Source organism: Paramacrobiotus metropolitanus, unplaced genomic scaffold, assembly GCF_019649055.1.
Source record: "Paramacrobiotus metropolitanus isolate TYO unplaced genomic scaffold, Prichtersi_v1.0 Parri_scaffold0000152, whole genome shotgun sequence".
NCBI classification, from domain to species: domain Eukaryota; kingdom Metazoa; phylum Tardigrada; class Eutardigrada; order Parachela; family Macrobiotidae; genus Paramacrobiotus; species Paramacrobiotus metropolitanus.
In genome coordinates, this window is record NW_026570372.1 from 73,042 (window position 1) to 96,297 (window position 23,256).

The following is a 23,256-nucleotide window of genomic DNA, read 5'->3' on the forward strand; positions in this document are numbered from 1 at the left end:
ACCACGCGCGAAAGATTTCTTAACCAGCAGCGGATTTCCATCCAGATCCAAAGAGGGGCAACACTATGTGCGTGATGGGCACAATACAGGATCACGAAAAATTAGAGGAAATATTTTTATTATAGCCTCTTTTTTAGTGCTGTTCTTTCTGTTTTTTGATGCTGTTGTTAAGTACTGTATAATGTCGTGAGTACTTGCAGATGAGTACCTTGCAGTGAGTACCCTGCTATACTTCCGGTATGCTGTTCAACGAGGCACATACAAGTAGCACAAAATATTAGTAGTAGACAGTAGTACAACAATATTATACATTTTTAAAGAAACGTTTTGGTAATAAATTGAAGTAAAGTGTGCATGCGTAAAGACTAAGAGGTGGGAACAGCCGAAAGAGGGTGTCATAAAGGGGTGAGAACAGCCAAAGATGATGTCAAAAATTATTAAAAAAAAGGTAGTACGGACAGCACAACATGGTGAAAGGTGGTGACAGTAGCAAAACGTGGTGTCATTGTGGTGAGCCATTTCCTCTTACTAGTATTATTACATAATGCTCTCTTAATTAAATCGGGAATAAAATGAGTAATGTATAGCAACGGCAAGCAACTTGACAACCAACCATGACCAAGAAACCTATGGATCTGCATAAATCTTTCTACACTTAATTAGTATTTCATTCGATCTCACTCATTCGTATTCTGTACTTCGTACCACAGTCCATAGTAAATACCACAGATACGATTCTCGCCCGGATGGCGCCCCGTGGCGGCTGGAAGCCGTTAGCCCAAGCTACGTCCAGAAGTCATCGTAGGCGCGTAGAAACAAGTGCTCATCTCGGCACTTTTTAAACAGCGCGCGTTTGCAAACTATGCTGTTTGTTAGTGCGGCAGATACATGAAAATTAACAGCAAACTAAGCTCTACAAACGAGGCTACAAATGTGTGATGCAAATATTTACATTACTCCTAAATTAGGCGCCAGTGCTATGGCCGCCGCACTACAATACCGCCCATATTACAGCAGACGAACAGAAACAGGTCTAATGCGTAGTTCTCCTGTTGGCGCACCGTAAAATCCCTGTTGTTAGTGACGTCAAAATGACACACTGCCAGTCTGCAAGCCTGGCGAGAACCACGCGGGTACTGTATTTGTTTGCAATATTACAATGCAGATGTGTTGCGCGATAGGCCCTGCACACTTGTCGTATGCCTTGTATGAGATTTTGAAGATCGCTCCGCTCTCTTTATACAACTTGCTGGATGGCACGCAAAGCCTTTTTATGTAAACATTATGTTTTTGCAACATCGAAATCCTCACACTCACAGTATATCACTAATCTTCGCAATGCTTTAGATGACTTTTCTTTTATTCGAATTTGTGTTCAACTGTTGCTTTGCGCAGTTCTACACTGGGTTAGCACGTGTCCTGTTGCAGTACAAAGACGCACTTCTGCAAGATGTTCAATGGTTAACACAGCTACTGCAACAACAACGCTAACAGCTATCACGCCAGACTCAACGTCCGCCGAGAAAAGTCGTAATTGTAAGACCTGCCGCTACGTCTACGCTCTGTCCTACCCTGTCCGAGCCCCTGTCCCGCACCCGGACATTTCGCCGCACTCAAAACCGACGCGCGACTTTTCTTGCGACTTCCGCAGCAAATGAATTCGCCGCGCTTAGTTTTTAAAGGTTTTTCAGTTTTTATCTAAACTTTTCTCAGATTTTAAGTCTTCCTAGATTTCTAAGGCATTTTACTTAGGTCCTTTCTTAGGTTTTCTTTGGTTTCTTAGATTTTTTGTTTTTTTTTGTTTCTTGAGTGTTCTGGTACGCCTAGTTTTTGTACAACTGATTGTCGAAATATCTCTCCGCTGAAACATCCTCGCAACGATATGTCTGTGCGCCGAAACGACCTTGCGACGAAATGTCTGCCGGTGTGATATCCTCCCACCTACATGTCGCGCTACGAGATGACCTTGCGGCGAAATGTCTGTGGCCTAATGTCTTGCGACTAGTTATCCTCGGCGTAATGTCGCCTTGCCAAAACTGCTTGAGTAGTTCAACAAACAAAAACATTTTAAGCATTGTTATGATTGTTCTAAATCATTCGTTGAGCCTTTGAACGGCACGCGAATTAAACGCCAACCGCGCATAGAATTAAATGTGCGAGTACCGTAATTTATGTACTCGTGCGTTTTTAGTGGATGATATCATTAAAGAGTCCTGGAGCACTCTAAAAGACGACAGGATCACATTGAATTTTTCTCACATGGATCAAAACGCAACAATTTTAGATCCATATCCTGGTAATCTAGTGTACCAGCCCAGAGCGGGGGAAAGTCTCATTCTGACTTGTGAGGCATCCACAGAAAATACGCACGGTGTGTCTTGGAGTCATCTCGACCGAGTGATATTCGACAAAGGGAGACGCGTCGTTGATGACGGGGTCGATAATCAGTTCTATAACGTAACTCACTGGGGTCAAGTTGGGATTTTTGCTATTGTCCGTGTGTCTCTACAGTCGGAAGGAGAAGTTGTATGCTGGGAAGAATCAACCCGCTTTGGATACAAGCAAATTGTTTCGTTAAAACGCTTCAGTATTAAACCGCAGATTACCCGAGCAGTGGAAGTATTTGCTCAGTCCATGCCACAGCAATCAGTAATGGAAGGTGACATTGTCTCTTTCTCATGCGCAATTCGGCTCCCCTTACCGCAACGCACCATCGACAATCTGGCCAACTGCATCATGTGGCGTTTAAATGGCGAAACAAGATGGGCTCCTACAGAGGAGCCGTATTGGTCGCATTTTGCACGTAGCAAGCGCGCTTGGGCATTTAGTGGAAAACCATATTATTTCCATAATATTACAAACGTTTTTGGCCGAAAAATTGTGTACCAGATGGACTTCCATTTCTTAACACCTAGAAGAAGCGGCAACGTTGAATGTTGGTTCAGACCCCATGGTACCACTCATGACTGGATTATGCAGTCCACTACATTGACGGTGAATTCGCGAAGTTAACGCCTGTCGGTTGGCGCACGGAGGATGCGTTGCGGGCTGGACCGCTTGCATGATTGACCAGTGTCCAGTCGAGGAAGGCCATTATGGCGTAACGATACGGATGGGATGCATTTGCCGGTGTCTTGGGAAGCCATGTTGTGGGTTGTGCAGCCGGGACCCTTCCTGATTGTGAAGTAGTTTGGGTATATTTAACTTGTATTGCTGGATATTAATTGTAAATGAAATTATGATAGTGTGAAAGTTTTATTATCGTTTGACATTTCTAGTATTTTTATTTTCAATCTACTACGTACTGTTCGTTTGCGGTAAATTGATACAAAATTTCCAGTACGGAGCACCACGTTTTGCATAGCTTGCTATTCATTACTTGTAACGTGAAGTAGTTGATTTGCTAGCAAGTACAGAGATTATTCCCAAGCAGATTTTTAACCGCTTTTTGTCGCCATTTTAAGGCATCTACAACATACCGGTAATATAAAATTAAATGTGCTTAATTTTGCCGGGCAATCGATAGACAACGGAAGTTACAGTCTTACAGGAATACAGTTACTGAAAAAAAACGGATTGAGTTCGCAAATTACTACGCACGTGCTATGTAAACTTTACCCTTCATAAAACAATTTGTACAATGTCAGAACATTTTTCATGAAGGCTCAGAAAACTGATATTTTTTGGTAGGAAGTGCATCTTTTGAAGAGCACATGCGGCACGTACTGGCACTTGTAAATTGCCTATGAACTGCATTCTTCCTGCTGACTGCGGCATTTCCCATAAAGAAGTCATACGTCTTCAGTTTGTGGAAACTGGAGAGTAATAACACGGGCAACCGTTGCTTATGATGCAACCGTAATGTCATCTCTGCTTTCTCAAGCCCGGATGATATTGTCGTGTATTTTTAAAGAATATTAAACTATCCAAAACAATATGTATACCGGGATTTCGATTGTGGACCGACTGAGGATACTTGTCGTTGTCACAATGGGATGTTATGTTTTATCACTCAGTGGCGCTTTTGGCTTTCCTTCCGTCTTGCGATCAAAGGTCAGGCAGCGGAGCGCCAACATGTCTTTCTATTTTGTCGCAAAATTGCGTTACTTTCGCTAGCTGAACACAAAAATTGAGCTTTTTTGGCATACATGTTTTGGAAGGGAAATTAAGCGTTATGTGCGACAGCTGCTGTTGTAGGATAACCTGAACTTACCCTTAAATGAGATGCTCAGTTTGGGTTATGATGAGGAAATCTTTTTATTTAATTCTTACAGATAAACAACAGAAAGTATGATGAGTCAGCGTAACGCATTGTTCTGTTTTTCATTTAACCGATTGGTGTTACTTTTTTGTTACTGAATGCAAATTTTAGAAGGACCTCGAAGAAGTAGTGCCTTATCTGGATGATTTATTGAAAGCCAACGGTAAGATTTTCGCAGTTTTAGTACGAGAATTAATTGTATCTGTACTGCAAATATCAACGATCGTCTTTCGTGGTACAAATATTTATTATTGTATGCACACAAATCATATACACACCAGTATCTAATAAACTTGTTTATGGAATATAGTGATAGTTGCATAAATCTGAAATATGCAGTTCACTGCTTTATTTTTTACCTACGCAGCTGCGCTCGCTCCGTGTCTAAAACATTTCACCTTTTGTTACGCTGACAGATTTGCGCGCTTTACTGCGCCAGAAACGGGATGGCTATGGAGCTTCCGTAGGCATCAGTGGTTACGGAGCTTCCGTAGGGAGCCGTGAGGGTGGAGCGTACGCCGCCGGAATGTCACCGACGATGATTGCTATGCTAATCAATGCTATCAACCAAGCCCGTTAGTATTACACATGACCTTTCACACGGCTAAATTTTAGACAACGAAAAAATGTTGATATCAGAGTGGTTTTGTTACAGTTGCTCAGTCAGCTACTACTCCCGCAGCTTCAGGTACGATCATACGTTCCATGCACCATATGCAACTTTAGAAGAAATCGAATTATGTATTTCTTGATTAGGCGGTGGGGATAATCCGCCACCTGCAAGCGCTAATTCCGGTGCATCTCCGAACACAGCAGCATTAAGTACGTTGAAATATATGGACATTCTGTGGGTAGTTGCCACTGTGTTTGATGTTTTTCGTTTTGGTTTATGTTGGATGCAGTCAACAGTTTACTTCCACGTAAGTCTCGGCGAATTTTTGTTACTCAAAACGTGGTTGAAATGGACGGAAGTTGTAACCGTTAACGTTGTTGCAGTTTTGATGAATCCTTACGGTGGAAGTCCGTATGGGGGATATCCCATTCGCGGTGGTGATAACGATGACGATCCCAATGCGTTTCTACATTCCGCCGACATAGTCCGATCTATGGCACAATAAAGCTAGCACAGCTGGCATAACGTGATCTAACAATTGTAAGCGGTAGGTGCATGTAAGATCAAGTAGTACTTTCTTACCAGTAGTAAAGTACGCGTTGTATGATTTCACTACATATTGTAATGATAACAATAAAAAAATAATTAATATATTAAGTAATTTATAATGATTTGTATTTGTATAATCCTGTGCACTAATAATCCTGCGTATAATCCTGTGTATATGTATCCTGTGCACTAATGATGTGTATGCGGTAGTAGTGAATTAAATTTAATAAGAATTACCCGATATTAACGTAAATGTGGGGCGCGGAGTTGGTATTGTTGGTATCGTAATATCATTAGCATGCAATAATTTTATGTTGGTTTAGATTTTAATTTTGTAAACGCCTTAATTATTACTACCGTAAACAAGTAGAACCTTTATAACAGAATTAATGCTGTTGTGGCGCAAAGTAAGCGAAACGGTAAAATTGCTGTAATACATACAGCTTGCAAGAACTTGTGCAAAAAACGTTTTGTTTATATATGACTTACTTGCAAGACTGCGTCGTATTTTAAACCTCCGTTACGTTATCCAAAGACCTATGCAATAGAGACTACTGCATTTTTACCTTACCTTTACCGGGTGCTTAATTTAATGCCACGCATCGATTTTACTTTGCAGGAAGAGGATCCACACGAACGACTATAAAGTGATTTCAATTTTAATTTATACTTCAAGTTCAAGACGATGATGCGCCTTAAACTGCAACCACTTTTTATTTCGAGTTTCTTGTGGATCTGCTCTACATCTCCCTAATTTTAAATATTATTCTGGATTTTGCAAGTAAAGAAAACAGTATGGCTGCTCATGTAATTAGGTGTCGGGTGTTGAATTAGCGTGAGTAGAACAATCTGGGCTTTCTTGTAAAACCACAATAAACCAATGTGATGAATCAGGACACTTGTGCGGCGTACTTTAAGAAATGCGTCGTCACAGTCCTTCCGGAAAAGGAACAAAACAATAACTTAGTCAAAATTTTGACTTGTCAACAAATAACAATTTCGTGGTATAATGGTTCGTCTTTAGATTTCTGTTTACTTATTACATAAGCAGAAATATTCCCTACAGAAGCCGTACAATATTACATCACCCTCTCACGCTCTTTGCCCATATGATCGGCATTTGCACCACGAGTCCAAAGCAGCCGGTGCCGCTGGACACATGATCACAAGATAAAATTAACATATCATGTGTTCGCCGGTGAACGCCCCGAGCTTTCAGGATTATAACGTGGCAATGTGGTCATCTATGGAGGCGATGATTTAGCCCAAAGGATACGCAGGCATCTTCATAACTTCAAAAACAACGGTTTTATAGGTCAAGACTTTTAGGATTAACCGTGATACCCTACATTTCGTGCCACCCAACGCGCAAACATGTTTTTCTCGGTTGACATTTAAACCGCTGATCTATTTAAACCGTTCTCGGTCAAAACAAAAATTTGATAATAATATAAAGTCGGTATCGAAGAAAAATTAAAAATATTAAAAAACTGAAGAGAAGAATTAAAAGAATTAAGAAAACAAAAACAAAAAACAACAACAAACAAAAACAAGGAAAACAAGGAAAGTGTATTATGTATAATTCATGATGAACCCAAAGCTTAGATCACCTGTTAATTCTCGATGATGTCTTACGCAAATATAGCGCATGAAAGGTCACTGCTTTTTTCTCCAACCAAGTAACACATGTTGCTAATTAAAATTTGTATTCGATCTCGACTTGTTTATAATAACTTTTTCATTCCGATTTTATCAAATACGCTGATGTTTTTTTCATGACTTTGCCAACGTTATTCGCTGATCTTTGTAAAACACAAAATCAAGACGTTAAAAATAACGTCCAAAAGGACCAGCAGCAACTGCCTTTCTCAAAGGTCGTCAATTACAGCCCAGAAGAAAACTCTGCTGTAACACTTCGTACGTAATACGGGATATTTTTATATGTACATATATTATTAACGACCCAAATATAGTCAGATCTTTAAATAATGCGTTAGGAGCACGGAGAAGCGCCAGTTTTTCCAAGTGGGCAGAAAATGCAAAGCAAAACATTCCATTAACGCATTTCAAGGAAATCCCATTAAGCGCGACACACACACGACGTAGTAGCGTCGGCCGGTAGACGGCTGTGGGCGCGCGCGTATTTTTAACAGCTGGTTGGCGCGCCCATTAGAACAAGATGGGCCGTTTGGCGCACTGCTGTCCACATCCGTTGAAGATGCATTCCTCCCCCGCGGCGCAGTCCTGTGCCGAGCGGCACCATTCCGTGCATGCCGCACGGTGGCCTCGGTTCTGGACACGTTCCAGCAGGGCCAGGAGGTTGTGCTCCGGCCGGTGATCTCTTGCCCGGCGCCCTACAATAGATAAAAAACTGAATTTTAATACTACTAAATAACCACCAAAATATTAAAAAATGCTGGGCGGCTCTTTATACTTGTTGATTAATCAAAATTAAACGTTGGAAATAACCAGATTTGCTATCCTTTCAAGGGTTAAAAGGTGAAGTATTTATAATAACAAATTTATTTAACAGATACCAAGAATGTTAAACTCTGATTCTGCCTTTCATCCGAACCTGATTTTTTATTTAGTTGGTAAAACAGTGGCGTGCAGCGAAGACTAATTATAAGTAATGTACAGTACTTATTGTGAGGTTTTAGTTAGGCACAGTTTGTACAATACATACTGTAACATACGATCATGCAGTAGAAGTACATGTTATTCAACTATCTGTAATTTATAAAGATAGCTTTAAAATGCTCGGCACACGTACAATAGACTTGCAATCAGTTACTCCTAAATTATTTTTTGCAAAACTACAACTTGATTAGGAGTTTTTTGCAGGCGGTGGTAGCACACGTTGCATTATCACCAATGTTATGTGTACAGATATAATCCGCATCCGCGGTTGCAAATTTCACATGTACCAATTCTGCAATAGCAGTTAAAATTAATTTCGGTTGAAGAAATGTAAGAATGATAGGAAGTCCAAGGACTTAGGACTGATACAAGAAGTCCCGAACGCCCGAAGGCGGTAGCCGCATGTATTTCTTTGTAAGTAATACTAATTATAATGCGCTGTGTAATGTAGCATTGCACTTGTGTACTCATACTGAAACTGAAAAGAACACAGAAAACAGAATTATCGGAAACATCTAAGTGATTCACGGCATAAATGACAATTACAGTTATCTCACACGGAACAGACTTCCGTAAACAACTTAGTGACTTTCGGAACGTGTAAAGGTCAAGTCCTACAATTGCTACACACCTTCGCGTATACAGTACACCTCCATCGAATTGGCGCTGTATCGGTTTTCCGACACTTGCAAGCAGTCCTTATCGAACGATTCACAATCCAAACTCTGATCGGAACTGGACGGGAACACTATGACTCCCATCTGACAAGTCCATCCAGGGTCGCAGGCCACTTTCTAAGCACAAATGCACCGACGTTTCAAAGTAGCATCCCCGTTAATGTTTGCGATATTGGTATAGTTAGGTACAATTACACTGCAATTTGTTTCTTCCGCTAATATTCAGTCATTCGTTCAGTCGAGCGTCAAAAAAAAACAAAACGATTGTTAAACTTCAAACTGATAGAAATTTTATGAATTACAGTATTGAGCAAGATTTGCTCAAGATTTGCTCAAGATTTGTTAAGGTAAACGCACAAAAGTTTCCCACAACAGAAAGCACGCGTTACTGATCAACTGCAGCTGTTTAAAAATTATATATTAATTTTGTTTTAAATTTTCTTACTCTGAGCGTCACTTACGGTTGAGGTGCATGCTTTCTGTATTATCCTGTCTTCTTCGAGGGGAATCACACCTAAAATTTTCCATTAATTAGTACCATGTTTCTGTTAAGCGTTATGTTTCAAATGCACGTGCGTTTTGAAATAAAGTTATGTAAATAACTATGTAAACAGAAACATCATTGATCTGATAAAAGTAAAACATCTGAGGTAAATGTAAATGCGGGTGCAAATGCAAAAGCAAATGCAAAAGACAATTGATCGGTTATCGAAAGTCACTGGCACTGCGACGATGCCTTTATTGTTATGTCTTTCTGTTAAATTTGATTGCTTCTAATTTTTGGCTCTAAATCAACTTTCTGATAAGCAGCTCTTCTTCTGAAAAACGCACGATCGATTAAAGCTCCCATATCTGTGGCAGATGCCATACTCTTTACTCTTGCCGGTTTATTTTAACGTTACGAAACATTTTTCCTATGGCTAAAAGGAGACTACACGGGATATTCCTAACTGACCCCAATCAACACATGGTCGCTGCCGATTTCCCATGCAAAAACATCTATCTTTTCCTTACGGGGCGTTGGCAGGAATAAAGTTTTAGTACATATAAGTACTTAGTATACATACGAAATGATCAGTTACCCGTATTTAAGCAAATTATTTGGTTAACTACAAATAAATCGTACATATACGAAATTTAACAATACATGTGCAACACACAATAATTATATCAGTGGTTTGCGAGTAAACATTACCTGCTGAAATCGATGCAATAATCATAAATAGCACTGGTGATATAAAAATCAAACGGTACGGGAGATTCGGCACCTGCAGATCTACCATGATGAAGACGAGAATCAGCGATAATTTTTGTCCAAATATTCCGCTTAAGGAGTCCAAGAATTATCGCACAGCGTTATACAACAGTGATATTACATCAAATACCACTGTTCGCAGCCCACTGTTCGGCACAATTCCAAATACACAGTCACACAGAGCAACTAACGCTTCGACAGAACTTAAATTATAATCTGTTTCCGGTGGGGAAATAATGAATGCAGCTATTGTTGGGTGAAAAGAAAAATAAAAAAAATAATTGCGGGAGCGCTTAAATATCAACGTATTCGATGAATGAATGCAACGGTTTAGCTGGAGTGGGTAGAGTTATATCAGGAAGTCAGAAGTCTTGTGATACTCATAGAGAATTCGCAAAATAACATGGCTCGTGTAGACGTGTATGTCTTGTGAGGCTGGATCATTATACCGCGTACATGCACTTTTATCCAAGCGCACCAATCAAAAAACATTCTCTGCCGTTGATTATTATCGGAATAAGCTACAAAGTTCCCCGTGGGTTATTGACGTTCAAGTTCTACAAATTTTTCAGACAGAAAAGCGAATACTTAACAGTAAAAGGTTTGAAAACAAAGATAGCCAAAAGTTAACGTCTTTATTAACTTTTACTTAAGAACCCTTAATATGTCTGACAATTTCATTTTGCCATTCACAATATAATCCCTGTTATTCGTATTTAATACATATTCGCATACATCAATATGTGTTTAAAAAATATGTTTGAAACGTAAAACGCAGCATCGTTATTCAGATACGTGCGATGATGTGAATACGGTCTGTGCAGCACGTTGTGAATAGTCTCCGCAGTATTCATACAGGGCATACTTTAAAACATTTTTCGCACGTGTACGGTACAATTTCAACGTATGTATTGTAACACACCTTGATGCATCGCAGGCGTGTTGCATACCGGCATTTATTGATTGCTTTACATGGACAAACTTCGTTGCGCTAGTTCTGTTAACTCCGTAGTTCACAAATTTGCACATATCTCGTATACATAATCACTGGGAGCGCAAATCCCGTTACAACTATGGTAATAATTATTCATACTTCAACGAATGTTTTTGATGATCCGAATTTGAGGTTATAATTTTACTTGGTTTCTGGTGACCACCATGCCGTAGCAAGATTGGGACTTCTGTCCTTCTGTCACATTTGCAATGGACGATAGTATCGTCAAGAAGACTCAGCAACTTCTCGGGCCATTTGTCAAAGCCCCTGCTTTATCCGAGAAACTTCTACAGAAACCTCCGCTACGCTTCCTCCACGATGTGATGCTTGCCATTGCCAAAGATCATGGATATTTGACTGGGTTGTTTGACGAAGACGAAACGGCGTGGACGGAAGCGGTGGCTAACGATAAGGACGCTAAAGCCTTCTTCATCGCCAAAGTGCGTTATACAAACTATAATACGAGTATTATTCTAGTAGCACATATTGTATTCTGTATACATGTACTAATGACAGTACCATAAAAATAAATGCTGCAGGATGCCGCACTGGCAATTTGCTACTACTTATTGCTTACTACCGTAGTTATTGTTGCTTACTCGTATAGCCCTTCGGAATCATGATTATGCACCGTGTCGAATTTTATTGTACGTTGTAAAGTACTTACTCGTCTAATTCGTCTGCAGTTGAGTGCCTCTTATCACCTTTCAGTTTGCGTACAGTAATTCGTAAGTCAATCCTATACTATTGCAGATTATCAATTATGTGTCAACGGCTACCGGAAGTGAATTCGGTCTGAAACCGGCGCGTGTCTGTGCCGGTCAAGATGCGGAAAAAACCAACGCTCTCCTACAAAGTCTGGGCAAACTGCTTGCCTCAAAAAAGGTGGACAATGCTGCCGTGATACGGGAGATCCGCAAAGGCAAAGGAACGGTCGACCTCGGCACTTTCCCCAAGGGAGCCGCCTTCCTGAAGGTCGATGAAGGATCGAAGCCGGACAAAACCGACAAAGCTCCGGCGAAGTTGCCCAGTACACCCGTAAAACCGGCCGCGGCTAAGCAACCGGTGAAAGCTGTGGATAAAGCTCCGCTGCGAGCAGAAACTACAGATTCGGGAAAAAAGTCTGCAGATGACACGGTAGAAGTACCTGTACGGGCGAGGGAACCCATACCCGGTATAACACAAATTGTGAATTTTGGTAGGGAAAGTAAGATGCTTCATGAAGCCGGTTGTGATTTCAGAAGAAAAGGGGCCGGAACCGCGGGTAGTGACTATTCCGAAGGCATTACCTGTAGAAGTACCGGTCCAACTTCCGGCTAAAGATAGACCGGCCACGAAGGTCGAAAATCAGGGCGTCACGACGAAAAATGAAACATCCGTACAACAGAACAAGTACATAAGTAGAATTATAGCAACTATGTATTGTACATGTATAAATGTCAGTAAAACTGAAAAATCAAAAACCCAAGCGGATAACGGAAGAAGTATCAACAACACGGCTTATACATATGTACATGCATTTAATTATACAATATCTATACTATTACTGCTGTTGTATTTTTATACGACAGCCATCGTTTATTATACTGTACATACATTTGCATTTTGCACCAAACGAATGCGCTTGCTATGCGTACCATAGCAAGCGCATTCGTTGTGCGCAAATACGATGAACGATACACTTAAGTAGCATATCGTTCAACGCGAAATTCAAAACAGTTATATCTATATATTCTATCTAGCCAGCCGCGCCCAACCACCGCCGCCCGCCCAACCACCGCAGCGCGCCCAACCACGGCCAAACGGGCCCCGCAACGCCCGCCTACAGCAGCCAACCGCTCCCGTCGCACCTCGTTAGCGCCGAGCGAAGGCGAACTCCCTGAAGATGTCCCGCCGGCCAACATTAAATTTCTGGATGAGGAGACGGCAGACAACGAGCAGCTACTACAGGAACTGGCTGCCCCTGAGGTCATCATCTTCAGTCAGCTGGATGCAGGCTATCGCACAACCAACGGACACCAATCAGGTACTACCCAATGTGCTCGTAGTTCAATGAAGTGAAATAATTATAATTATACTGATACGATGCAGATTGCTTACTCTCTGATTTGTAAGCTTAAAATTTAAATTGATTCTCTATAGTAACAATACTTTGCAAACATTAAAAATACTTTAGCGGCTGGACATCTGGTTGCTAATCTGCGCGACGCACAAAAAGATTTTATTCAAACCACTGGAATCGAGGAAGACGAGGTATCAGTAATTTCTGTGAATTTAATAGCTCGCTGTGCGGTTTACCGGATTTATTTGCCCATCGATTCCGAGTTCTAAACGACGAAAAAACTGTGATGTGATATGCACTATCATCCATTTTGCGCTGTTTGCACCTCCATAACTGCGAGTACTCATAGATAATTCTGATTGTGAATACCATATAGCAAGGCACAGTATTATTGTGGTTAACAATTACTGTCTCCAGGGTGTCCTCAGCGCTGTTGCTCAACAGGAAGTGGGAAGATTTAAGACAGACATCGACGACGTGTGCAACACGTTGCAGAAGGTGTCGCGTCTAACCGATATTCTGGGTACTTATCTGGAGATCCTCCCGGAAGACTTTGAAGACATGGATAAGGATAGGCAACGATACTTGGAAGAACACCAAGCATTGCTACAGAAAATCGAAACAGCGTCCAAGTATGTTAGCAGTGAACATCCGGCATTTGTAATAACGCCAAGTAACTGCAGTTTATTGTGTCTGTGCACAGTTTTTTGTTATTTCCAGAGTTGAAGAACAGCAATTAGAAAAACTGCGACGGGAACTGGCGTTTCAAGAAGAAGCTTTGTTTGCTGTCGGGGAAGAAATAGCCTCTACACAGCATCGAATCAAAGAGAACAGTGGTCTACTAGAAAAACTTGTAAAACTGCGCAGTATGTGAGTTAGAAACTAGTTAAAAGCAATCGTATTTCGTTAAAACGGAAATAAGTTCGTGTAACTCGGTTTCGCCGCATTTAAGCAGCACATTTTGCATACGTTTTGCCGGGTGGCATTGTGTGCTGAAGCGTGCACTGGATGGACTTCTTTCGGTTTAGTTGTATGTGGTACTCAGAAATTCGGCGCTCCGACTAAAAGCCAAAACTACAGTAGTTAATCTAATACTTTTCGGCATAAAGGATACGTGTGTATCGGCATCTATAGCACCAAACAGCATGGCGTCATTTCCCGGTGATATAAGTAAGTACCAAAAAGCTGTACAGGATAGTAGATACCCCAAAATGTGCCATATTCAAAAAAAATTCCAGGGACACCAGCCCAGTGTACCGCCTGCTGCATGTGTAGTCCCAAGTGTGATACAAACTGCTGCGGCACACATTTACTAATGCATGCTGTTCGAAAGAGAAAACAAACATGCATTCTTCATACGGTTCACTTGCGATCGCGGCTTTTAGTTGGCCGGACATGAAGGGTCTTTCGGTCTCCAGCAGGGCCAACTTCCGCAATGAGGCACATGGTGCCATAGCAGTAATCTAACTCTGGTTGATTTCCGTGAAAAACAAACGCGGTCCTAGTGATGTTTCGTTGTGCCATTTCCGTAATCCACTGGATGCTCACACCTCCCATGCCCTCAAGGTCCGGGCTCCAATCCTCATCATCACAATCATCCCTGTCTTCACCATCACTATCGCCCTTGTCCTCATTAAGAAGAACAATCGCACCCTTTTCACGGGCTAATTCTTGAAAAACATATCCATCGACCCAACTGGACTCTTTAAACTGAATAACATGATCCGTTAAAACGGCGACGTTTTCCCGGTCGTCCTGAGTGTACACCTTCAGCTGGATGGGCAGCGACAGTTCCTTGCACACGCGGCGAATCATGGCATCGCTGCCCTTCAGATACTCCATCGTGGATCCAAACGGTTTTTTAAGATCAACGGCAATCGGATACTGATACTGCAGACCAAAACCAATCAGTCCGCCTTTCGGTAAGAAATCCGGCTCATCCAGCAACTTCGCCAAATCCAGCAGCTTCGCTAATTATAAAGCCTACTGAGGCACTATAATAACAGACTTCTGGTTTTTACTGACGGTGAGATTGACGATATAATAGTACAATCACAATTTCCTATAAAGTAAGAGATATTTGTATTTTTAAGCTACTGCTAGACCGTATATCGGTGTCCAAATCCAACTTATAATTGCCAGTTTCGTTACGCGCGCAACGTGAGTGCAAGTACTGTACCCAAGTGCCGTCGGCGATTCCGACAGGATGCGTTAGTGCTTACCGTAGACATTGAGCTTGTACAATTCCGCTTCGACATGTCTGTTATGCTCGTCTCCCGACAGCAGATCACTCTTTATCCGCCCCAACAAACCCGACCGTTCCGCGTCGAACTTCGTGGCGAACACGTCGACGTCCAGTTTACCAGCCCTACGGAAGGATTCGTCCAGAACAGCCTCTGTATTCCGTCCAAACTTGGCTGGATCACAGGCACGGGACAGATGCTCCAGTTCGTCCGTGCTGGCATTGTGCAGGGAGAGCTGTCTGCAGAAAGCGAGGATATTTGCCATAATATGCGTAGTAGTGTAATTACGCTGTAATACGAACATTGTATGTGGATTTTACCTGGCATTAGTGCCTCTACCGTAGTACAGAGTGAAGTCCTCGACAGGACGAGGATACACACCGAATGACACTGGAGAAGAACTGATGGAGTTCCGCAAAGCTCGGCCTGCTCTCAACGCTTTCAGCAGAGTTCGGGACCTTCGGGTCGACTGTGTTAGCAAGGGGTAAAACTTCTCCAACATTTTACAACAACATGTTGTTGTAAATTCATGACTTTCATGTACATGAAAGTCTTGAATTCTTTGAATCACTGATAGCTGAATCACTGAAATCAATCTTTGAATCACTGATAGCACTATGAAGTACTAATAACGGATCCCCGAAACTTTCAGTTTCTTGCGATAAGAGTGTAAAAATTATTCAAACAGTTTGAAAAATTATATGAAAACTGCTCCAACGCAAAATTTTCCCTGCGAACTTGCAGCTGTTACTACCGAAAATGCCCAGTGCCCGCGAGATGCGTGTAGTTAAAACTAGTCGCAAGTCACAGCCGTATTAGCTCCGCCCTAACCGGAACCGAAAGTACCGCAAACAGCTGTTTTCCGTATTAAACGGTATAACGCAGCAGAATGTCGGCGCGAAAATGATTGTGATCCGAGGTACTTGTGCTACGGGATACTCGTATTTGTGCAGGTAATTAAATACATTTAATCTAATTAACACATTTAGGTAATTGTAGTTTATTTTATTATTACTGTATTTTCACAAGTTTAAGGAACACGAAAATGCCCTAGGTCTGCTCGCAGCCACCCGGGGCCTGCAGTCACGTTCAATGCTGCTCACTGAGCTCTGAAATTAAAAATTGCAATTTTAATCATTTTTGGATTTTGCTGTTGCTCATTACGGGGCCCCATTTTATGTATTCAGTATTCTTTCATTTTCTGGATATCCAGTCAATAACAGGACAAAAAACTGAGCGCAAATTTAATTCCTAGAGAACCTGGAGTAATCCATCGGCACGGCCTCTGTTCAACCGCTTTCCACCTTGAAGTGACGGCCTAGCTGCAGTTAGAATCGCTGTACAAGTGCGGAATTTTGCTCGTGCTCGGTACCAGTTTACCCCGCACATAATCAGACAATCTTACCTTTTCAAAATCAGGAATCCGACCAAGGAAAAGACCTAACCCAAATGACTCAGCCAGAGCCTAACCGCGTCTGCAGAAATGCAGAGAAACGATGTTGCCCCTCACGGGCACCCCGTGCCAGGGGCACGCTCTGGCACACACGCCAGACTCACATTTCTGGGCCAATAAAGAAACTGGTTTTGCACATAATAAAATAATCAAAAGATATTTAGAAAAAAATAGTAAGTAACGTGATTCTGTGTGTAAGTGAGTTGTAAAATGGGGCCCCGTAATGAGCAACAGTAAAATTCAATTTTTAATTTCAGAGCTCAGTGAGCAGCATTGAACGTGACTGCAGGCTCCGGGTGGCTGCGAGCAGACCTAGGGCATTTTCGTGTTCCTTAAACTTGTGAAAATACAGTACTAGGCATGTACTGTACATGTAATTTTAATTTGAATACAACAGCGTCTATATCTATATTTGCGCATGTGTGCTTGTTGTGGTGTACGCGTATATTTTCAAACATAATAAAAATAATATCTGTGCTCATGAGCATTTCCTTGTCATCGTTGCAAGATAAAAAGAGCAAGCAGACTTTCAGTCTGCACTGCTCTACACTATACCAACTGCACTAACCTTGACCAGGCTCTCGTTGTTTTTCCCGCGGATGGATAGCGCCAGCGGAATCCATGTCTGCATTAGCCATTTAATCCGGTTGGCATGGTTGGCCGCCGTGGTCTTCACCGTCACAAAGACGAAATTCCCCGGCCAGTCGGCGAAATCCCCGGGGCACTGGCCCAGAGGAGCCACTCGCCTGGTCGCCGTCGCCCGCTGCCCGAGCACTTCTTCCACGAAGAAGCCAAACTGTACCGGCCCGAAGAACTGCCATGACACGGTAATGAAGAAACTAAACGCGATAATGCCTGCCACCAGCATATTTCCACCGCATAATTTATTACTCGGTAGCAGCAGTCAGCTCTTTGTTTTGCAGAAAAACAGAAATGAAACCTGTTCAGTAGCGTGCGCTCATTCCAGACACAGGTGCAGCAATTGCATGTCGATCGATCGCTGCAGACGTATGTTGTACCGTCAGACAGCTGTTTGTACCTATGTGCCATAATGGCCATTACGCAGCTCGCTGTATCTGTGATGGCTGTTGTTAAGGGAATTGACCGTGACCGGGTGCATGGCACCAAAATGCATAAAAATCCACGAAAAATTTCGTTTTCGCGCACCCCAAAAAAGCTTTGCGTTGATTTTTGGCATTGTATAGCCAAATGATTTTAATACGAACGTTGTCGTACCTGTACATTACCGTGAAAATCGTTCGTGTGCGCAAAATTCGGTTGAGGAGATAACGTTAATTCGAGACAACCGTTTTTATCCTAAATCATTACGAAGTTGATGGCTATTGTAATAGAATCCGTAAGTTAAAGTGAAAAATATCCCCTAGTGCGAGCGGTATTTTTCGATAAGAAAACTGCCAACGGAAGAGATAAGTATACCATGTTTTCGTAGCTGCGATATTATAATCTATTCGTGGAGGCCGTCTTGATTAACTGTTGCTGTGTCTGTAATTGAAGATTTTCTAGTAACTTACGTTAAAATGATCTTAAATGCTACATACATTAAAAGAAAGCGTAGCGGAAGACGCTCCTTTTTTTGCGGACACTGCATAATCGAAGCGTATATAGCGGCATACTCATAAAAATGACTTCATTCAACACTCGTCCAACCGCTTCTGTAATTCACGTTTCGTAGTTTGGTATGTTTAATATATATTATCTAAGTGGACCGACGTTCCAAAAAAGGAAATAATATAATTTGTTATAATAATATAGCGGTATTAGGTATTTATGATCTTACACTTAAGCACGCAACTGTAAGTCAGCACCGATCTTCCAAAAAACATTCATATAGATTCAGATCTATGGTATGGGAATATTATTATTATGGGAATATTGTAGATAGAGCCAGGTATGGGAACATTATATTCTAAATGACCGTAGTCGAAAGCCCGATCAGATACTCTTCGTTTCTTTTAAAACCGCTCCGTTTCAAACGCCCAAGCGGATTCTATTCTGGCCGGTCTGCTCTATAATTGCTTGATTTGAGCCCGGTTATTCTTTCGTATCATTACTTATTGTGCCAGACAATTTGATACCAATAAGAGAACTGAATCGCAAAAATTAACGACTTTGACGCAAATGACTCGACAGATACAGATACGTGACACCCGTAAATATGAGTACTTACTCTGTACTACCGCTACTCCATCAATAATATTGCAGGAAAGAACGAAAATGCTATCGCTGCGCTACTCGCAGGTAGATAGGTTAAGTAGAAACGACCATTTTCAGTCAACGTAATCGGTAGTGTTGCAAGTGGTCTTCTGTAACACAGATGGATGATACCAAGGACTCACAACAAACAAAAACTGATGAGAAATGACTTTAATCGACTAGAAATCCAATGAGAAGAGCGCCCACTTTTAGCAGCGTCGCAGCGCTGCTAATATGCTATAAGTTTGAATTAACACCGGGAACAGCTGGTTGAAGCAGAATATATTTATAAAGGCAAAACAATAGTAAAAACTAATCTTAATTATAGCGTTATATTAGACAATAAGGTGTGTCAACAGAAAATTAGCATATAATGATTAACCATAAGTAACTAGCGCTAAATATGCAATTGTTGATGGTGACAAATAAATATTAAGGCGGCGATATTAATAACTTCAGTCGATCTACTTTAGCGCTAACGCCTATGCAATTATAACGCTTCGATGGTCATGTAATTATTCGGCTTATATAGCTTTACCGTTAACATTAACGACATATATAATAAATATTTTAAAACTCCACAAGTGCCAGACGTATCTGTCTGTACTAAAACATAATTAGACAATAATTTATAAGCTTTAATTTTAAGATGAAACCAAAGACTGTTTATAGCCAGGGAAAGAGATGATATTACGAGTAATTTGTAGATCAGCACTCACGGTCGCGCAATTCGCGCATTCAGTTCCTTTAGAGCACGGCCGTATGCCCGCGTAAAAGCGGTAATGGTAGCCAAGCTTCCTGTACAAACAAATGTGAAAAGGTTTATTGAATGTTCATTATGGTGCGGGGAGTATTGTTTATGAAAAGGTTTAGCAAAGTTCATTAAACAGGGATCAACATGGTCTAAAATTGTATCAGATAAATACAATTTTTTAATTAGCAATGTCATTATGTATTTGTACCAAATACTTGTTCCATGATGGCAGGTTGACAATTCTTTTTGATATGATCATTATGATGCAGAGCCGCCAAATCTTACTTTGTGTTGTGGATACCGGTATACGTATACGGGATATTATTGTATATGGCGACATGGCGACCGTAAAAATTATTACTGTCAAGGCTACAGATATGTCACAGCAAAGAAAAAATCCACCATAAATTTTGAATTGGTAGCTGATATATATTAGCAACAATTTTATGTATTTTACAGCCTGCTCAATCACCGAAAGTTACTAGTATTTAAAATGTTTGAACAAAAGATGGTTTTTTCAAAACAGAATACTTACTATACAGGCAAGTAATTTCACTTACTACTCGTATTTGCACTTTACGCATACAAATAGATAAAACTTAAAGGTGTACGGTAGTACGGCTGCTAGCGTGACTGGATTCTGTGTAGCAGCCGGTCCCATATTTTATGTCCCTGATTCTGACAGTTCGTTCCAGGTTAAGATTTTAGACTACCGTACGACTACATCAAAGTAGAGTATTTGGATATTAGTAAAATTTTGTCGTAGGAGTCATGGAACCTTGTTGCTGTAGTAAAACCGTAGGCCTGTAGCAGTGGGACGAAACACTAGCTATTCGATTACACTGTAGTAGCCGTAAGAAAAGCAGCGCGCATAACTTCCGTATAAATTCACCGAAATGCGCAAACTTTTATTCTATTATTGTGTTTTCTCAGAAGAACACAGAGTCTTTCTGGAATGTTAGCATTTTGTGTTGCACAAATGAATTTTCGGCGTTGAATCAAGTTTGTTTTAGAAGAAAGACTAAGCTTTTGCGCAATTAAGTTACGGTCATTCTAATGTGTATGCATGCATTAAAAAAGTCAGCCAAGTAATCATTAAATTATTATTAGAAAATCATTTTGTGAAGCATGAAATTTTATTAAGGATAGGGGCGCACCATGTTTTTGTGCTCACAATGTCACACCGAATTTTGTGGAACCTCTTTTTACGTTTACCGCTACGAAAGTTGGCTTACCAGAAGAGGCGATTTGGCACCATTTGTATAGCACCTGGGCTGTCACCAGAATTGTCCGGAGGGACTCCTGCTCTTGTGCCGTTTTTTTTATAATGTCCAATGTCGTTTCGGGGACTGAGGGCCGTGATATCGGTCGCGCCTCCCCATAGCCATTGTTCCACTGAGCCATTACCGGTGTGACACTTTCCGTATGCATGCTCACAATTGTCTCAGCTGGTTGGTCAAAGAGAAAAAAGGAAGGCACAAAATCGTGATTCCGTGAACAATGAATAGAATACAGTATAGCAGGGCAGGTCTCAATACAGGCAACATCAGTGGCTCGTTACGTCATCACTAGAGCAGCTCGCATATTAAGCGCGGCTAATGCTGCGGAAAATCGATTTTCTGACTTTGTCTTAATATAACTGCAGAATATGTGTGTCAGAGCGGCATCCGCTCTCTATAGGATCGTTCGATAGAATATTTCAACACATTTTGTATGCTTTGCCGATAGCCTAGTGGTGCCTCTCTCGGCCTTAGAGTATGGAGGTTGTGGGTTCGATTCCCTCAATCGGCAGGTTTTTTGCGAGTGTCTGTGCGAGCCTAGCCCAGCCCTTTCATGTGTATTTAACTTCCTTTAGTTTCATAGATAAAAAAACCCTGAAATGTGTAACATGCATGACTCAAAATCAATTTTCCGATATTTTTTAATAATTTCCCCATACGAATGCAGTGTGTGCAGTTGTTCATATCAATATACATACCAATGCGTGATAAATCGCGGTATCCTCTATGTAATTACTTAATTAGTATCAGTTCATTATTTAATTTTTGCACGTTGTTCAGTTTCTTTATTTCATTTTCTTAATAGATTTTAAAATGTTCCGTTGGAATAAATCAATAAAACCAACTTGTGCAATGATAATTTTGCCGTAGAAACCAAAGTTGCCAACAGCCGCTTTTGCAACTTGCCGCACAGTACCAAATGATGTTATTCCACTGCATATTTTATAATATAAAAAATCTCAACTGCAATAAAAGAGGGAAAACTACTAAAGATAAACAAATCAGCACTGAAAAAATTGAAAAACTCAGCATTTTACATTGTTCGTCGGCAATCTGCGCTACTCCAGTGCTTTCATCATTGCTAATCCCGCCCCCAGTGGGGTTGCCTGTATTGAGATCTGCCTTGAGTAGGACCAACAAAGACGCTTGCTTACCAGGTGTCGCTTGACGCTTCGCACATACGAAATAATGGTAAGTGTCATCAACCATTAAAGCAAATTCCGGGTCAGTCATTGCTGTATCAATTATCATAATCAGCTGGTTGCTGGTCGCTCCACCAGAGTTTCGCTCCCGCCATCGCCGTATGCAATAATCGATACACCGTTGAAAAGCCGGCGCTAGAAGGTTGGCAAGAAATGCCGTACACAGCGGCAGAACGACAAAGGTCAAGATGAAATAACCAGTGGAAGGTGTTTCGTCAAGTCGCTGTTCGATGGCAACGAGCTTTGCATTACAAGTGGATAAATTGCTCTGAACCCGTAACAATTCTACAACAACTCGGGCGTACGCACTGCTGAGCTCGCTATAGTCATAAGCATGAAGGCGTTCGGGGGTCACTTGACTCATTCTTCGTCTTCAGATGAATTTGATGGCTAATTATAATTTCCAAACTGAGTACTAAAATCGGCTGACACAGAACGAATATTAGACTGACCTTTTAAGTATCATATCTGGAATAAGCGCGCGAACAAGCTCCACTGTCAATACCTGCGGTAAGGCAGCCAGTTGTTACTCATAGTCGAAAACGTTGGTATGTATGTGCAAGAGCATGCTACATCTCAAGAGTGTGGTGTACGGGAAAAGTCAGGTTGTATATATGCATAATGCAGAGTAAATCAATGATCAGTGCATATAATTACAATGTGCAATTCATGACTAAATATAGAGAACAGTCGATCCTTCCGGTGGTACTGGGAGGTTTTTAGGTTATCGAATGCCGGAAATCGTTTTTATCGAAGCAACCTTGAGCTGTGTACTTCCGTAACCGCCGTTGTGCTTAAACAAGAAATTTCTGTCTTTATCGTTTCTCAGCGATTTCCGTACGTAACGTGGTCTGTTGTGGCCGTGACAATTATATTTCGACAAATGCCGCCGCTTTGGCTCTGTTTACTTTGATGAATGCAAAAAAACTAGATCGGGGTGTAATCTCTGGATTTGAAGTAAAAAAATTTACTGTACGGTTATTGCCGTATTCGATACTACTACGGTTACTTACGGCACTTCCGTCAATACCAATTTCCACTAAGATTACGTACTGTTGT

At 41.2% G+C, this 23,256-nt stretch overlaps 6 protein-coding genes across 7 annotated transcripts; 3 read left to right on the top strand and 3 right to left on the bottom strand.

The window, feature by feature from the left end:
- The first annotated feature begins 1,377 nt into the window (after nucleotides 1-1,377).
- Nucleotides 1,378-3,250, top strand: LOC129599692 (uncharacterized). The gene is made up of 3 exons (XM_055498003.1): nucleotides 1,378-1,536; nucleotides 2,192-2,803; nucleotides 3,246-3,250. The coding sequence occupies exons 1-3, from the start codon at nucleotides 1,458-1,460 to the stop codon at nucleotides 3,248-3,250; spliced, it is 696 nt and encodes a 231-aa protein (XP_055353978.1). The 5' UTR covers nucleotides 1,378-1,457.
- Nucleotides 3,251-3,838: 588 nt separating this feature from the next.
- On the top strand, nucleotides 3,839-6,319 carry LOC129599681 (uncharacterized). Of its 2 annotated transcripts, none has more exons than XM_055497990.1 (8): nucleotides 3,839-4,053; nucleotides 4,373-4,424; nucleotides 4,678-4,836; nucleotides 4,917-4,949; nucleotides 5,018-5,083; nucleotides 5,164-5,181; nucleotides 5,258-5,421; nucleotides 6,043-6,319. In XM_055497990.1, the coding sequence occupies exons 1-7, from the start codon at nucleotides 3,937-3,939 to the stop codon at nucleotides 5,377-5,379; spliced, it is 567 nt and encodes a 188-aa protein (XP_055353965.1). In that variant the 5' UTR covers nucleotides 3,839-3,936; the 3' UTR covers nucleotides 5,380-5,421; nucleotides 6,043-6,319. The 2 variants fall into 2 exon arrangements, with proteins under 2 accessions (XP_055353965.1, XP_055353964.1); XM_055497989.1 differs by having other exon boundaries at nucleotides 5,258-5,414.
- Nucleotides 6,320-7,172: 853 nt separating this feature from the next.
- Nucleotides 7,173-10,385, bottom strand: LOC129599682 (uncharacterized). Its single transcript, XM_055497991.1, has 4 exons — nucleotides 9,936-10,385; nucleotides 9,202-9,254; nucleotides 8,695-8,857; nucleotides 7,173-7,777 (listed from the first exon to the last, which is right to left on the bottom strand). The coding sequence occupies exons 1-4, from the start codon at nucleotides 10,021-10,023 to the stop codon at nucleotides 7,593-7,595; spliced, it is 489 nt and encodes a 162-aa protein (XP_055353966.1). The 5' UTR covers nucleotides 10,024-10,385; the 3' UTR covers nucleotides 7,173-7,592.
- Nucleotides 10,386-11,032: 647 nt separating this feature from the next.
- LOC129599673 (uncharacterized) lies at nucleotides 11,033-14,154 on the top strand. Its single transcript, XM_055497982.1, has 7 exons — nucleotides 11,033-11,429; nucleotides 11,743-12,163; nucleotides 12,231-12,381; nucleotides 12,732-13,015; nucleotides 13,166-13,242; nucleotides 13,469-13,683; nucleotides 13,772-14,154. Exons 1-7 carry the CDS (start codon nucleotides 11,199-11,201, stop codon nucleotides 13,923-13,925), a joined length of 1,533 nt encoding a protein of 510 aa, XP_055353957.1. The 5' UTR covers nucleotides 11,033-11,198; the 3' UTR covers nucleotides 13,926-14,154.
- LOC129599675 (uncharacterized) lies at nucleotides 13,792-18,050 on the bottom strand. Its single transcript, XM_055497984.1, has 4 exons — nucleotides 17,316-18,050; nucleotides 15,615-15,763; nucleotides 15,274-15,533; nucleotides 13,792-15,021 (listed from the first exon to the last, which is right to left on the bottom strand). The coding sequence occupies exons 1-4, from the start codon at nucleotides 17,613-17,615 to the stop codon at nucleotides 14,414-14,416; spliced, it is 1,317 nt and encodes a 438-aa protein (XP_055353959.1). The 5' UTR covers nucleotides 17,616-18,050; the 3' UTR covers nucleotides 13,792-14,413.
- A 1,580-nt stretch (nucleotides 18,051-19,630) lies between these two features.
- LOC129599684 (uncharacterized) lies at nucleotides 19,631-22,247 on the bottom strand. The gene is made up of 3 exons (XM_055497992.1): nucleotides 22,150-22,247; nucleotides 20,951-21,163; nucleotides 19,631-19,759 (listed from the first exon to the last, which is right to left on the bottom strand). Exons 1-3 carry the CDS (start codon nucleotides 22,244-22,246, stop codon nucleotides 19,677-19,679), a joined length of 393 nt encoding a protein of 130 aa, XP_055353967.1. The 5' UTR covers nucleotide 22,247; the 3' UTR covers nucleotides 19,631-19,676.
- Between the last annotated feature and the right edge of the window lie 1,009 nt (nucleotides 22,248-23,256).